The 14,400-nt window shown below is 48.0% G+C and overlaps 1 protein-coding gene across 11 annotated transcripts in view; it reads left to right on the top strand.

Annotated features, from left to right (window-relative positions):
• CAMTA1 (calmodulin binding transcription activator 1) overlaps positions 1-14,400 on the top strand; it is a 223,384-nt gene that overhangs the window by 53,624 nt on the left and 155,360 nt on the right. For all 11 annotated transcript variants that reach the window (XM_027702182.1, XM_027702187.1, XM_027702179.1 and 8 more), the window contains one exon: positions 11,046-11,113. In XM_027702182.1, the coding sequence (XP_027557983.1) occupies positions 11,046-11,113 (68 nt within the window). The remainder of the gene's footprint in view (positions 1-11,045; positions 11,114-14,400) is intronic.

Here is a 14,400-nt window from a genome sequence, read left to right on the forward strand (position 1 = left end):
CTGGATAATTTAAGTGACATCGTGCCTGAAATCTGCTTAGGAGAGAGGGTGAGAGAATTGTTAATAAATGTTCTGTCTGCACAAACTGTAAAATATTCATTTCAGTTGGTTATCTCACATTACTGAGAAAGTGCAAGAAGAATGAACTTTCTGAACAGCTTAAGGTGCAATTCAGTAATAACCTGAGCTATTTAATGAATGAAATATTTAACATAATTTGCATACATTAAGTGATGGGATGACCTTTTTCTACTTCTGTGTACTCCTTGTGTATCTGGAACAGCACAACCTTTCCTCCTCACCACTCCTCGTGGTGCTCCAGGGTGGGCACTGAGGAAATGGCATTTTTCTTCCCTGTTTTGAGCCAACCAAGTGGGCACCACACCAGCTGAAGACAAAGGCATGCACAGGCACTGCTGTTCCTGCTCTTGATGCTCCAGTCCCACAAAACACAATTTGTTTTATTTTTCTTTGTTTTAAAAATCAAATAATATTTTAAGTGCACACAAGAAGCTGGAAGATCTCCACATGCTGGAGACTCCTCTTGGCATCACAATGTTCAGGGCCTTGGAACTGCTCTCTTCCAAAGTACTGCCAGGGAGCTCCGAGCAGAGCTGAGACTGGCACAAAGCCCATCCCTGGGACGGGGCTGCCAGGCTCTCCCTTGACCCACGCTGGTGCCCGGATGCCATCCCTCTGCACCTGGCACCCAGCACTGTTGGCTCCTCCAGGAGTGTCTCCATGGGCACCAGGGGTTGTGGCTGGGCTGCCCTCGGGGATGCTGAGCCTGCCTTGGTGTCCTCGAGAGGGGCATCCCTGAGCTGGCGCTGCTGCTGGGTGGTCACAGGGCACGTCAGGGCCAAGTAAGGCAGCAAAAACCCCAGGAAAGGGAAATAAGGGGGAAACCTTGGTGCTTTCCCCCCAGAAACAGAAAGAGCTGTAACAGATGTTGGGTGACCAGCACTTCATTCTCAGCAGGTTGCTCCGAGAGGATGTAGCTTCTAGTTTCAGTGTGCCCAGAAATTGCAGTTCATAATCCAAACAGTGGCAAGGCTAGATTCTCAATTATGCCCAATTAATGTGGGACTTCATTAGTGTTCTTCCCTAACTTAAGTGCACTTTAATTCATCGAACTCTTTTTCTTCTACTCTGTAAATGGTCGTCCTTCAGAAAACTGTGGAGCAAAATGAAGTGTCCCCAGGAGTGTGTGTGTAACTGTGTATAGATTACAGATATACAGATATACAGATCTCTGTCCCACAGGTGAGGCTGGCCCGGAGGTGGAGCCCTGGGGTGTGCAGGCTGGGTCTGGGGTGTGCAGGCGGGTCGGGGGTGCCCAGTGCAGGTCTGTCCATGGTGTCCATGGTGCCCATTACCTGGTGGTTGATGCCATTTGTGCCGACCCTCACAGGCTGGATGAATAATGTATCTTGCTCTTCCAATCCCCATTACTTTGCATTTTTCCCACTCGTGCAGCCTGTGTCATGTCAATCACTTGCCCAGCTTGCAGTTTGTTCAGGGCTCTAGGCTGGTTTTCCACCCTGTCTGAGCCTCACTTGGAAATGCTTTCTGTCATGTTCAGGTGGCACCTTCTCAGTGCTCTCTTCCAGTTCGTTGGTAAATATGAAGCAGTAAAAGAAATATAAAAGGAGTTTGATTGGGAATCCCCATCTGGCTGGGCCTGCAGAGCTCCTGGATGACAAAACTGCTTCTCCAGAACTTTAAAGGCTTAAAACCAGAGAAGAGCAGATTAATTCTGAAACACATCCCTTTCTCTGATCAACAAGATTTTAATTTTCTTTAAAGGTGTATATTTTTAAATTAATATGAAATGAGCACACTCCTGGGAATGTGAAGCACAGCCTGGGACAAGTGTTCACAGTCCCCTCTCAGTGGCTGAATTTGGGCTGCCTGAGCAGAGGCACGGCTGTTTACATCCTGCTGTGGATGTGCCTTGACAGAGCGTTAAAGTCAATGTTAACCTTAAAACCTTCTGCTTTCATAACAGGCAATTTCGTTGGTGTTCAAAATGCTTTGTTTGATTTCGGAAGCCATTCATTACAGGATCAGGGCTTCAAATTGGATTCAATTAGGTATAAGATCTGCTTTTAAAAAGCTTTTTTTAAACACCAAGAGCTTGAAGGTTAGAGTGAGGTCAGTGGGGAGCCTGTGCTGGGGTGGCCCCGCAGCTCCACCGCGGTGTCAGGTCCTGCATCCCCTTTGCCACATCCCGGCGGGAGCGGGTGCTGCAGCCACGCTGCCTGTGGTGGCTCACCCCCTGTTCTATATTTAGTAAGAAATGCATCAGCATCCCTTTTCCTCCCTGAATTCCCTCTGGGATGGAGCTGGTAAATAGCTGTTGCACTAAAAATAACACCTGCAGCAGCCGCCAGCAGCCGCGTTCCCTTCCCTGGCTGAGCACAGAGCCAAAGGGTTCCCACCCCGGAGCAGATGCTGGGATTTATGGTTATTTAAAAGAAAAAGCAAAAATCAACCACTTAGGAATGTAAAGAACATGAAACTGCCCGTGATGCTTAACCTTTGGAAAGAGACATCCATGCTCTCCACTGGCTCCTCTCCGTGAGAAAGGACGTGGCAGCCGTGGCACAGCCTGCAGCAGCATCGGCCCTGCCTTTACAGCAGCCTCCTGGTCAACCCCTTTCCGAGGAGAAATGCAGGGAATCCTGGGCAGTTTACTGCCCTGGCACTGCTCGGAATGGGAAACAGCTTTCACACAAATAATGTCTTTTTTTCTGGTCATTTTTTTCCCCTTGTCCTTTTTTTCTTATGTTTTCTTGAAAGTGAGGAATGACTAAACTCTTAGAAGTCTGAAAATAACTTGGAAAGAATTTACAGTTCCCCGATGCTGCTCTGGTTTTATGGTTGTTTCCTTTCTGTGCCAAGACAGATGATAATTCTGGGTCTGAGGGGCAGTTTCCACAGATGGGAGCCAGCTGGTGACCTCCAGTCCCTCTGGGGACAGACCTGCTGTGCTCCCCGCGCGGGTGGCCCAGGTTAATCATCACAGCCAGATCCTAACCTGGGGCAGAAATACTTCCCTGTTTTGAGAGCCTCTAATGTAAACAATGGAAAAGGAATAAACCCATTCAGTAATCAGTTCAGGTGCAGCAGCTTCTCTGTTCAGCTGATCTTCAGTAGATCTCCTTGTGCTTGGGCTGGAGAGGGAGAGGTGGAGCATGAAAGCAGCAGCATCCAGGACTCCCTTTCATACCAACTGAGACGTGGGACTGAGGTTGTGTCAGGACAGCACAGCATTGGCCAAGCCAGTAAAATGTCTCAGTCCCTGCTATTCCCAGATTCCCCTGCTATTCCCAGATTTCTGGGCTTCGTGGCTTTCAGTCTGACCAGAGACATCATCTGAATATGGTTTTTATCATGATTGAATATGTATCTTTAGAAGGATTTTAATTCCATTTGAAATAAGAAAACGCCATAAATCAGCAACAGAATCTTTTAACATTTACAGTTTTAAATGAATTCCTGGTGAGAGTCTCTTAAGCCAGATTTATATCTGACTCTGCACTGAGCTGTCGTTATGTGGGACCAAAAAACTCTGACAGAATTAGGCATAATGCAAAAACACGCTGCAAAGACAGTTCTGCAGGACTGTGGAACATTATTATGTCAGAACATATGGCTGTGAGTATTATGCAGAAAGGGGCAATTTGTGTGGATATTTCCCTTTTAATGACCCTTGCACAGTTCTTTGGAAGGGTTTGCTGCTGTCTCCATGTGAGAGAAGGCTGATGGAGCAGGCACTGGTGGGGTCACTGTGCTGGCATTGGGTGCAGTGGCCCAGAGTGGGACTGGTGTGTCCCCGTGGTGGGAGAGGTGAGCTGGGCTGGGAGGAGGCTGCAGCATGGGCAGCTCACAGGGGATCTGCTCCGTCCTGTCGTGACACAGTTGGGCTTTGCCAGTTGTTGCAGAGCTGCAGAAAATTTCATGTTCCTCCTGATTTCTGTGGGAGTTGAGAGCAGGGCAGTGTCTCCAATGACATGTGCCCACTCTGGAGCAGGGGAATGCTCTTCAGCATCTTCAAACTGCATGACTGTTCGAATTGTGTAAAATAACTGAAATTTTGACTAGTACCCTTAATTTATGCACCATGAACACATGGATCTTAGTGCACTAATTTTCTTTTTTTATCCCACTGCATATATGACTCTTTCAGGCTGTGAAGGACAAGTGAACTGAAGCAACAGTGCCAGCAGGACGCCAGTGCTCATGGTTCTTTAAACCACAGGTTTTAGTCCAAGGTCATTTAAAAGGAAAAAGAAAAATCACATAATGACCTGTGGGTGTTTTCCAGTAACTCAAAATTTGTCATTTGTTATCGCTCTGTTTTACTGACTGTCCCTCAGTGTGGGGCCTAAATGGAAGATAAAATCCATCCTAATCCCATTAGGCAGGGGCTGACTTTGCTCCTACTTGTGACTAAAGGCGCTTCCGAGCGGTTTAGGACAGCCATGGCTGCAGGGGTTGTGCCCAATTATGCTCTCGCTGTTATAAAGACCTATCACATGTCTCAGTTTGCTCTTGTCCATGTGTTTGGCAGGTGAGGTGGCTGAGCAGATCTTGTTCAGCTCCGGTGCTTGTCAGTCACTGCTCATGCTCTTGATGGGTTTTTTTTCTTCTCCTTTTCATGTGTTTTAGAGAAAATTATTTCTTGTCTGAATCTGTTTTTTTCATATCAAGTTTAGCCTTTATTTTCAAGTGTTTAAGTTGTCCACTTGCTACTTTTCTTTTTTTTCCCCTTTTTTTTGTTTTTTTTTTATGTTCTCCTGCCCCTCTCCATAAGTTTTCTTTGGGACTGTGCAGAACACCCTCACAGTCAGATGACTCCATCAGCCATCGCAGCTCAGGATTACGAAATGTCACCCTGTAATATCTAATTAAGGTTGCAGTTTGAAGACATCATGTACTTTAATTGAAAACTGCAGAGTAATCTATTCCATTTTTTCCTGTTAAATTAATAGTGTGGACCTTTAGCAGATGGTTGGCGAGATGCCGTTACTAATGAAAACATCTCCCCTCCTGCAATCCTGCCGCTCGCTGCCGTGTGGGGAACCAAGGCCAGCGTTTCCCCAACCACAGGCATTGCCCACTTGGTAGCTTTGCTCTCCCATGGCACTGGTCAGTGCTCCCAGGGCTGCCCTCCCACCTTCTCCTGCTCTTGGTTTTCCTTGACTCACCAGTGACCTCTCTTTGATGTTGTGTTGCTGTTTTAGGCCGAGCAACTGGACAAAAGCAATGGGATTGGGATTTTTTTTCCAGTGATGCTGAACAAGGTGGTGTGAGCCAGTTCTCTGTGGTGTTTGGAGCAGTTTGTAATTGTGATATTCAGAATATTAATGGCCCTGAGAGTGGGGACAGGTAGAAAATGAAAATGGCTCAATCCCAGCTGAGAAGATGCTCCATAGTCAACACAAATTTTTATTTTCATTTCAGAGCAGAAGAATGATAAGGAAGTGATGGGCTGGAATTTGTCTTTATAGCAGCGAGGATGTGGTGAATTCCTAAGAGAATAAATGGGCTTGCTTAAGAGATTGCAGCTTTATTAGCTCTGTGGTATAAATCCAGGGATGTGTACAAACCCTCCTGTTTTCTTCTAACACGTTTAGGTTTCAGGCTTATTCATTTGGGCGTGTATAATTCATACGAAGTAATAACTTGAAATTCAGACTCTTTTTTTTTTTATTTTTTTTAAATGAATGACATGTTGCTTTGAGACCAGACAGTGGCCAGAGCTGCCTGGTCCAGGGAATCGTGCAGTCCTGCTCTGTTCCAGTTTCTGTGTTTCTGAAGAGAAGTCAGATGGGAATTGCTGATACCTCGTGACGATGCAGGATGACCTGGTGAGGGGTCAAGCTGGGAGGAGAGTGCCAGTGCTCAGTCCGTGGCTTCAGGGAGCCCATGGATTGCAAATTTCAGAGCCTTATATAACTTTCTCTTCCAAAAAATGTGTGTGTTCACTGCAAGTCCTTCATCTCAGAGCAGAGTTGGCAGCTTTGCTGTGTTTGTGATGGGTCGTGGTACCGGATCCCTGCCCGTTTTCTGTTCTGTTCCTCACAGCAATATCCTCTCCAGCTCCCATGCACAGAGAGCAGCAGCTCTGCAGCAGCTGCTGGACATCCCCCAGTGCTGAGCACTCTGTGGGAGCTGCACCTGCCCTGCTGCTCCCGGTCCCGCGCCGCCGGTGCCGGCTCATCCTCCCCACAGGAGCCGGCGGGTGAGCTCAGGTCACCCTGTGCTGCAGCTCTGGGCCTTACATGCCATCATTAAATATTGAAGCATCTGAGGAGCTGCAGTCACGTAGTGTCGGGTGGGGAGCGTGTGCTGGCTCTGCCACTGCCACCCCGGCCCTGCCCCGGCACCGTGGCCAAGCCGGTAACGCCGACAGCTCATCCCACCCCTCAGACCTTGCGAGGCTGAGCACAGGGCTGGGGCAGTGAGAACATCCTCGGGGCAGTTGTCTGGAGCCACTGGAGCTGCGTGTGTGCTGTCTCACACAGCTCAGTGGGCTTCCCAGCCGGTGGCTCCCTGGCACGTTCGGACTAATAATCTAAACAAACAGGGAAATGCAAAATAAAAATAAATGCACACTTAGATAAAATGCTTTCGGCCTGAGCGACAAAGTCTGGATTGAACCACTGAATTATCTGAGTTTAGGATAAAACGTAACTCACCTGATTTGAATGTTAAATTATCTCCTCACCAGTGTCCTGGGAGTGTTGGGCTCAGTCCTGTGCCCGGCGTGCTGGGAAGCAGATCTGGGTCTGCACAGCTCTCAGTGGTTCACCCTTTCCCAGAAATGCTCCCTCAGTTTATACGGACATTAATTCCAAAGCTGGGATAGAGGGGGTGTGGGGCCAGGTGGGACATCCTGGCCCAGGGGCTGCTGCCCATGGTGCACAGTGCCCTTGCCCAGGAAGATGCTCTTGAGTGGCCTTGGGGTTCCACCCAGTGCCACCTGCCCTGACCGGGGCCGGGGGGACTCGCTGGACATGAGTTGAGTGTTTGTGGCAAGTGCTCCTGTCCCTGGATTTGTGTCCTCGCTGTGCAGTCACAGAGGAGCCGGGACCAGCTGGGCTTTCAGAGCCAGCTCTGTCTCATCTGACCTTGCTGGTGCCATGCTGCCTTTTGTTTGTAATCTCGGGCAAGAAGCAACGGGAAAAGGGTTTGATAGGAGACAAAAGCAAACAATAGCCTCACTCCAAAGATACGATGAATGGGATGTAATTGGATTTTTTGGTGAGGACATTGATTTGACCCTCTAAGACACAGAAAGAATCATTAGGGGAATTAACGTGCATTAAAATGCAGGGTTTTATCAGAGGGCTTTTATTGTGCCCATAGTTTTGTTTTTAATTATTTAATGACTTTGTGTCTTCTAGTGATAAATCTATTTCTTCCCCCTTTTTTCAAAGGGAAAAAGGTTGTTGGTGTAACAGGGGGTGCTTGCTCCAGGCAGCTGTTGAGCCCCGGCTCTGCCGCAGTGACCGGGACCCACTGGACAGAGGGGTCTCTTGCAAACCTCTGATCAGCCACCAGCACTGGGCTGAGCACTTTCCTCTGTGCCCCTGACACAAGGTTGTGGAGTTACAGAAAGCAGAATATGTAACAAGCAGGGCTTAAGGGAGGTTTGGTCTCTGGCAGCAGAGAAGCACATCCTCCTTCCTCAGCACGTGCTCCAGCCCTGGTCCCTTGCATCCCATCCTGGGACGGGCTTTCCCCATCCCAGGTGTCTCTTGCTGCCAATCACCTCTTCTTCATGAGGCTCTCCGCATGAAGCTCTCCCATCTGTTTTCCTTGGGATCCCAGCATTTCACTAGTAGCACCAGCACAGGGCTCACCCCAGAGCCCAGGATGTGCCTTTCCCTGGGAATCCCCCTTTTTCCTGGCTTTGTGTACATGTGCAGGTGTTCACCACGAGCCTGGCCGAGCATCCCCGAGTCATCTGTTCCTTGCAGTTCTGCTCCAGTCGGAGGTGGCAGACGAGAGATTGTTCTGGGTGCTGCTGTGGTGACAGAAGTGGGCACGTGGGTGTCACTGTAAGGGTGTTTCTGCTCATGTCCCCCTGCACAGGGTGTGCTGGTAGGATGGGACGGCCCTTGGCTGCTGTGGCAGAGCCTCTGCTGACACCAGCCCATGTTGAGGCTCCCCCGTGCTGGGGGCTGTGCACGCTGGATGGAGGAGTCACAGCACAGCTGAGCACAGCGGCTGCTCCTCCCCACTCAGGCCAAGACATCCCAGTGCAGGACAGGGAGCTCTGGGTGATGGGGTTGCAGAGAGGCACGGGCAGGGTGAGTGAACCATGTGGGGATCTTTGAGGGGATTTTGCCCCATTTGTGTGCCACTTGTAATTCTGAGTTCTCGGGACACAGAAGGCATCTTGGAGGCCTTGCTGTCTCTGCCAAATGTGTTAATTTATAGCACTGCCATGAGCAAGATTTTCTTTGCCATCCAAGGTGTTTCCCCTGGAGGAGGGAAATCAGGCTGTAATATATCATTAAGCAGAAAGCCTGGGGGAGCTCCTATCCTAGTTGATGTGAATCCTTCTTTTATCCTGTTGGAAGAATTGAATTGTACATCTAGAGGTGTCAGCTTTGTAGTCTGGGTGTAGCTGCAGCTCTCCATAGTACCATAGCCAGGGCAGGAGCTGCCTGGACATCCTGGTGACACGTGTGCATTCCAGTGGGTCTGCAGCACCAAATATCTGCAGCACCAAATATCTGCAGCACCAAATGGCAGCTTGGTCTTTCCTCTGCCCTGACGTGCTGAGTGGGCCAGGCCAGCAGCATGGAAACCCATGTTCTGCTTCACATAGGAGTGTCTCATTACTGCAGCTCCTCTCGTTGGTGACAGTCTGGGATGAGGATTTCACATGTGCCAGCACAGGCCGGCAGGAAGGAGCAGAGTGAACAAGCTGTGGGTAAGGCTGAGTTCCTTTACCTGAAATACTTTGTGTTTCCATGCCATAGCAGTGTGTTTGTTCAGTCACAAAAGTTAAAAATGGCTTCAGTCTCCTTGTGGGAATAGGCAAAATGCCTAATCTGAACCCCCCAAACCGCCCCAGCATTGAAGGGGTTTATTTCTTTAGAGGCCTGCTGGCTCAGTGCTGGGGAGGATGTGCAGGGAGCTCCCCTGTGTTCCTTGATCTCTCCAGAGCTCATCTTGCTGTACAGCACGAGGTGACGCTGGATTGTAACACGGGGAGCTGAGCTGGGGACATAACGTGGGACGTGTTGGAAACAGAGTTCTGCTGATCACAGCACATTCCATGGAATTACTGCACTGGCTTTAAAAAAATCCAGAGATCTTGTTTCATATCTTCTGAAAAATTTTAGTTGCAGAGTTCTTTGGTGTTTTTAGCTCGCTGGGAATCTTCGGTCAGCCCTTTTTGGCCGTGCAGCATCTGAATTTCATCACTTGCATCTGCTTCAGCTGCAGCTGCTGTGAGAGTATGAGGCTTGGTGTGTTCTCTGGGAAAGTCGTGAGTGTCGATGGTGGAGGTCTGCATGGGGTTACTTTGATATTGAATTTTAGGCAGCAATTACCCAGAAATTAAAAAGAGGAGTTTTTGGAGCTTTGTGTCACTGCTTCATCAGCTGCTTCTCTGGGGATCCTTTATACCTGCAGAGAGGGGCTTGGGAAACAAGGGGTGCAGCGCTGGATTCTGTGAGAATTTATTTGCAGTGTAAACATGTTGGTCAGGAGTCATTAATATGACATTCACACAGCTCTAATAAAGTACATAACACGGAGATCTGGCACTGCCACAATGCCCAGAGGACATTAAGTATGAGTCTTAAAACCAAGAGTATTGGAAACAAGATATTTTTACGTCTCGTTTGGGAGTAATATAATTGCATTTTGTGGCTCTAGCAGATGCTTGGGCCAGCTGGTTGGAGAGCATTGTGGGGGTTTTTAGCTTTGGTACTGTAAGCGACAACCCTTATATAGAGCGAGCTAAAAAAAATAATAAAAACTCCACTGCTGTGGAAAGCCCCAGTGCTGGCATGTGTGCTGCCATCGGGATGGGCAGCCTGGGGACTCTTGTGCTGCAGTAGCTCTGGAGATGACACTGCATGTGTTTTGGGGGTCTGATTTGAGGCATTTGAACATTGAAGGCAGCTTCACTGACCTCACTTTTGCTACGTAGGTCCCTCTGAGAGGACTGGGAGGCAATTTTTGGAAGAGAACCATCAAAAAACTACATTTTTCTGAGTATATTGGGGGGGGCTTATTTTCAGCACAGCCCTAGGGGTCCGTGGCCATCTCTGTATGTCGGGATGTTGCTGGTGTGGTGACAGTGGCTGTCGTGGTTAGGGACAGTCACTTGTCCTGCATCTCCTCTGGCACAGCTCTCCTGGTCTCTCCCAGGCTGCTGCCACTGCTGGGCCCGTCTGCTGCGTGGCTGCCCCGCCTGGGCTTTTGTGCCCAGGAGATGAATGAGTGGCCGTCCCGCTTTCCTCAGGCCTGTTTACGGGCACTGTCCTGAATTATCTCTCCAGCACCAATAATTTCCTGCAAACAAATCGGTTCTGATCTGGAAGTAATCGCCCGTATCATTCCTGCAAGTGGGAGCGATGACTTATGTTGATGTCACCCGCTGGCTTTTTATGGCAATGATTAATAATTCAGTAATTCTCTCTGCAGTGATGCTGTTCTATTTTTAAATATTTAATTTAGCTTCCCGTGTCCGTACTGTCACCACCCTCCCCTTTGCCTCCTGACGTCACGCCAGGCTCGCGGCGGTGCTGTGGTCACCACAGTTACCAGCAAGTTCTCTGCGCTGGAAAATGTTAATGCCTTTCCTCATTTACATCTCTTCATTGCCCTGTTTAAGCCTGGCCTTGGTGGCATGGATGTGAACGTTGACTGAGCACGCTGGGTCAGTCAAAACCCGATTTCAGCTGCAGCCTGGCCCGGGGTGGGTGACTCTGTGTCTCTGTTATAAAACTTTCCAGTTCCCAGCACAGCCATGCAAGTAACTCTGTTTTCTTTCTGCGTTTCTCTTTCAGGAAATTGCAGCTTATTTAATAACGTTTGAAAAGCATGAAGAGTGGCTAACAACCTCCCCCAAAACCAGGTAATGTTCTCCTGCTCAGCACATTGACTCTCTCACACTGATGACTTGACTCGCTGATCAATGCCTTGACCACCAAGTGGAAACTCCCAGTCACACTTGATGGCTTGTGACACCAAACTCTCATTAATTGCCTTAATGAGCATTTTATTGAATGAAATCAGGTTGATTAAAAATGGAACAGCTGCAATCTTGGCAGGTTAAAGTTTTAACCCAATTGCTCAGGATTTAATTGTATCCCTTCAGATGAGCAGATCTGAAGCCTCTGAGCGAGGTGAGGTCACAGGCTGTTTATCTTGACAGAGCTCCCTTGCCTACAACTTTAAATAAATAAAAAAAGCGCCAGCCCCACTGTGTGGTGCCTGCTCACGTGGAGGCACAGGAATTGTTTGAGTTATGGTGTTTCCCATGCTGGGGTTAAGTGGTTGATGGTGAGGAGATCCCAAAAAGCTGCATTAACAGACATGTTTGCAGTTTATTATTCAGTAAATGTCATGTCTTCCTTGTGGTGCCATAAATGTTTAACTCCTCGCTCCCCTGGTAACCCAGACCTGGAGTTTTGGCTGCGGATGTTCTCCTGCTGTTTGAGCTGCGTTCGAGCTCCGTGCGTCACTAACACAGAGAACGACTCTTGCTTTCTGGTGTTGCTGGGTTTTTCCTGTTTGTCTTTTTCCCAAACCACCCCTTTCCTTTTCCAGAGGGCAGGGCCATTGGAGGCAGCCTGCTGGGACCCAGGTGAGAGGAAAGTCTGTTTTAGCCTCCTGTATCCTGGTGCCATCCGTTGCAGAGGCTGCTGCAGGCACCCAGAGCAGCAAGCTCCAGGTTTGGCATCTCCTCCTGCTGCCATGAGCAGGGGCAGAGCTCACAGTGGCACACAAGGAGCGGTGGCACCCTAACGAGCAAATTGATTTCAGGTGTCCCACAGCACCCAGCCAAGGAGAGGATGGACGTGGAGGCCTTTTCTGCCCCTCTGCAGTGCAGCTGCGGGTGGGGCACACAGAGGACCTGCTTTCCATGGAATATGGGAAAAAAAATGTGTCATTTTAGTTTTTGTGTTTTTTTTCCCCCCAGACTATTCTATATGTTTTTGTGACATCCCTGAGTAATGCATTTGCTTGTCATATTAAAATGTAGCACTTGGGAAAGGGGTGTGGGAAACCCAATTGCTTTCTCAGTGGTTCTAGAGGACCTGGAGCTGCCATGGTCGTAGAAGGGCCCTGGATGGACCTTTCTGCTGGTGGTAGCTGCAAGGCTCTCCTTGACTACGGGAAGCAGGTAATTTGGTTAATATTAGAGAAGTCTTTTTCTGGGCTGGTAATCTCAGTATCAGAATAAATGCAAAACAATTTCTGGCTGAACCTTTGCCAGAGAAGCCTGTTAAGGGGTCAGAAAACACACTAACTAGTCTGGCTGACATGGTGTCATTAAACATACAAGGTTATAAATGTTTTTGGAGCAGCATCTTGTGATTTTAAGAGTTTGGTTTGCTAAAGGCAGTGCATGAAAATAATTTTCTGATGAACATTCCTGTACCTTCCTCCTGTGTGTTTACACTTGAAAGAAAGAAAGAAAGAATGTCCCAGGAGAAGGAAAGTTCAAGGACCTTCTGACATTGTTGAGTTAGTTTTCTTCTTTTTTTTTTAATATAAAAATTAATTGGAAGAGTTAAATGCTGAGTTGCTACAATCAGGGCTCTCGGTATTACAGAATTAATGACATCGATTCGGCACGAACACTCCCCATTCTTTGTTTGCTGCTCTGGGTGGCACTAATTTAATCTCAGAAAATTAATAAAAATTAATTGCACCTCTGTCACAGACAGAGTTTCCTGATATGGTGGTGCACAGTGTGCTCTGAGGAGCTGCTGTGGATGAGTGGCCACAGGGGCTCCGGGTGAGGCTGGACGATGCCCACAGGAGCTGCCAGCGGAGGGTGGGTGTTGGTGGCGAGGTACCAGTGCCATCTGCTTCAGCCACCAGCCAAGGAGCTGCTGCAGAGGGTCAGGCCAGGCTGGGCTGTGATGCCTCTCAGGTCACTGAGCTGAGGCAGAGGGTGGCAACAAGGGATGAGCTGGTTTGGAGCCAAGCCTGCTGTTGGGAACGTTTTCATCTCTTTTCCAAAGAGAAGTGCCCGTGTTTGTAGCACTGTGGGGAGTTGCTTTGGTCATGGAGATGGAGGAGGAGCCCTCTTATGATGCCATTGTGGTGGCAATGGAGGGGCTATGAGAAAGCTTTGAAAGGTCTCTAAAATTACTTTTTTAGGAAACTTCGTGTTGAATGACTCAAATTGATCGAATATGCTGATATGAATGTGCTGGAGTATTATTACAACAGTCTTTTGAGCACTCCAGTTGATCAGCATAAATTAACGAGTCCACCTTGCAGCATCGACCTTGACGTTCCCCCAGAGCAGAGTTTGGTTCCTTGATGATCTGCTGGGTGTTCCCAGCTGCTGTTCCATCAGCGGGGCGGGGGGAGGTGTTCTGCTAATGCAGCAGGGCCAAGTGTCTGACATTTCCAAGTTTAAATGCGAACCATGACAACAAAAAATAATTACTTGACATTTGTATATCAAGTAGAACTTAATTGTTATTTACTTTGGAATTTCAATGACAAAGTTGACTTCCCGAGTCCAGAAACATTCTGCTGGAGGAAAGTACTTTGCTTCTCTGTTTCCAGGTGCCTTCTGTTGTTAGCATTTATACAGTATTTTAAAAATACACTTTAGCAATCCAGGGTGGCTTCACCTGTATTTCACAAGTGAGCCTCAGGCAACAGAAAAGCCTTGGCTGTGCCCAGAAGCTGCAAGGTTGGTTTTCTATCTGGGAATGCAGTTTAGGTGTGTTCCTGCCCCTTCCTGCATCATGTCTTGGAAAGGACACGGGAGGATTGCTGGGGGGATTGGACCCACAGTGAGAGCAGGATGAGTTTGGTCCCTGGAACCTCTCCTGCCCTTTGCCCAGGGAGCTCAGCCTGTGCCTTACCTGTCTGTCAGTCCAGCTTAAGGAATATATTCTATCTGGGATGTCTTTATCAGTGGCATCTTAAAGAAGAGTTAGGATCTTGCAGTATAATAATTCTATATTAAATAATTAATAGTAAAATTAATTGAATTATTTAGTTTTCAGGTAAAAAATAGGGTAATAAATATTCATGACTTATATTATTAAGGGAATTTCTATTTCCTATGTCGTTAAAGTGAGATTAGCTAAGGTTGGGTTTAAATGAAGTTAGAAAACAATTGTCCTTTGGAATTAATTCACTGCATTAGGCTGTTACCTTGCGAGCTGC

This window comes from Neopelma chrysocephalum, unplaced genomic scaffold (genome assembly GCF_003984885.1).
Source record: "Neopelma chrysocephalum unplaced genomic scaffold, ASM398488v2 Primary Assembly neopelma1_180, whole genome shotgun sequence".
Lineage (NCBI taxonomy): Eukaryota > Metazoa > Chordata > Aves > Passeriformes > Pipridae > Neopelma > Neopelma chrysocephalum.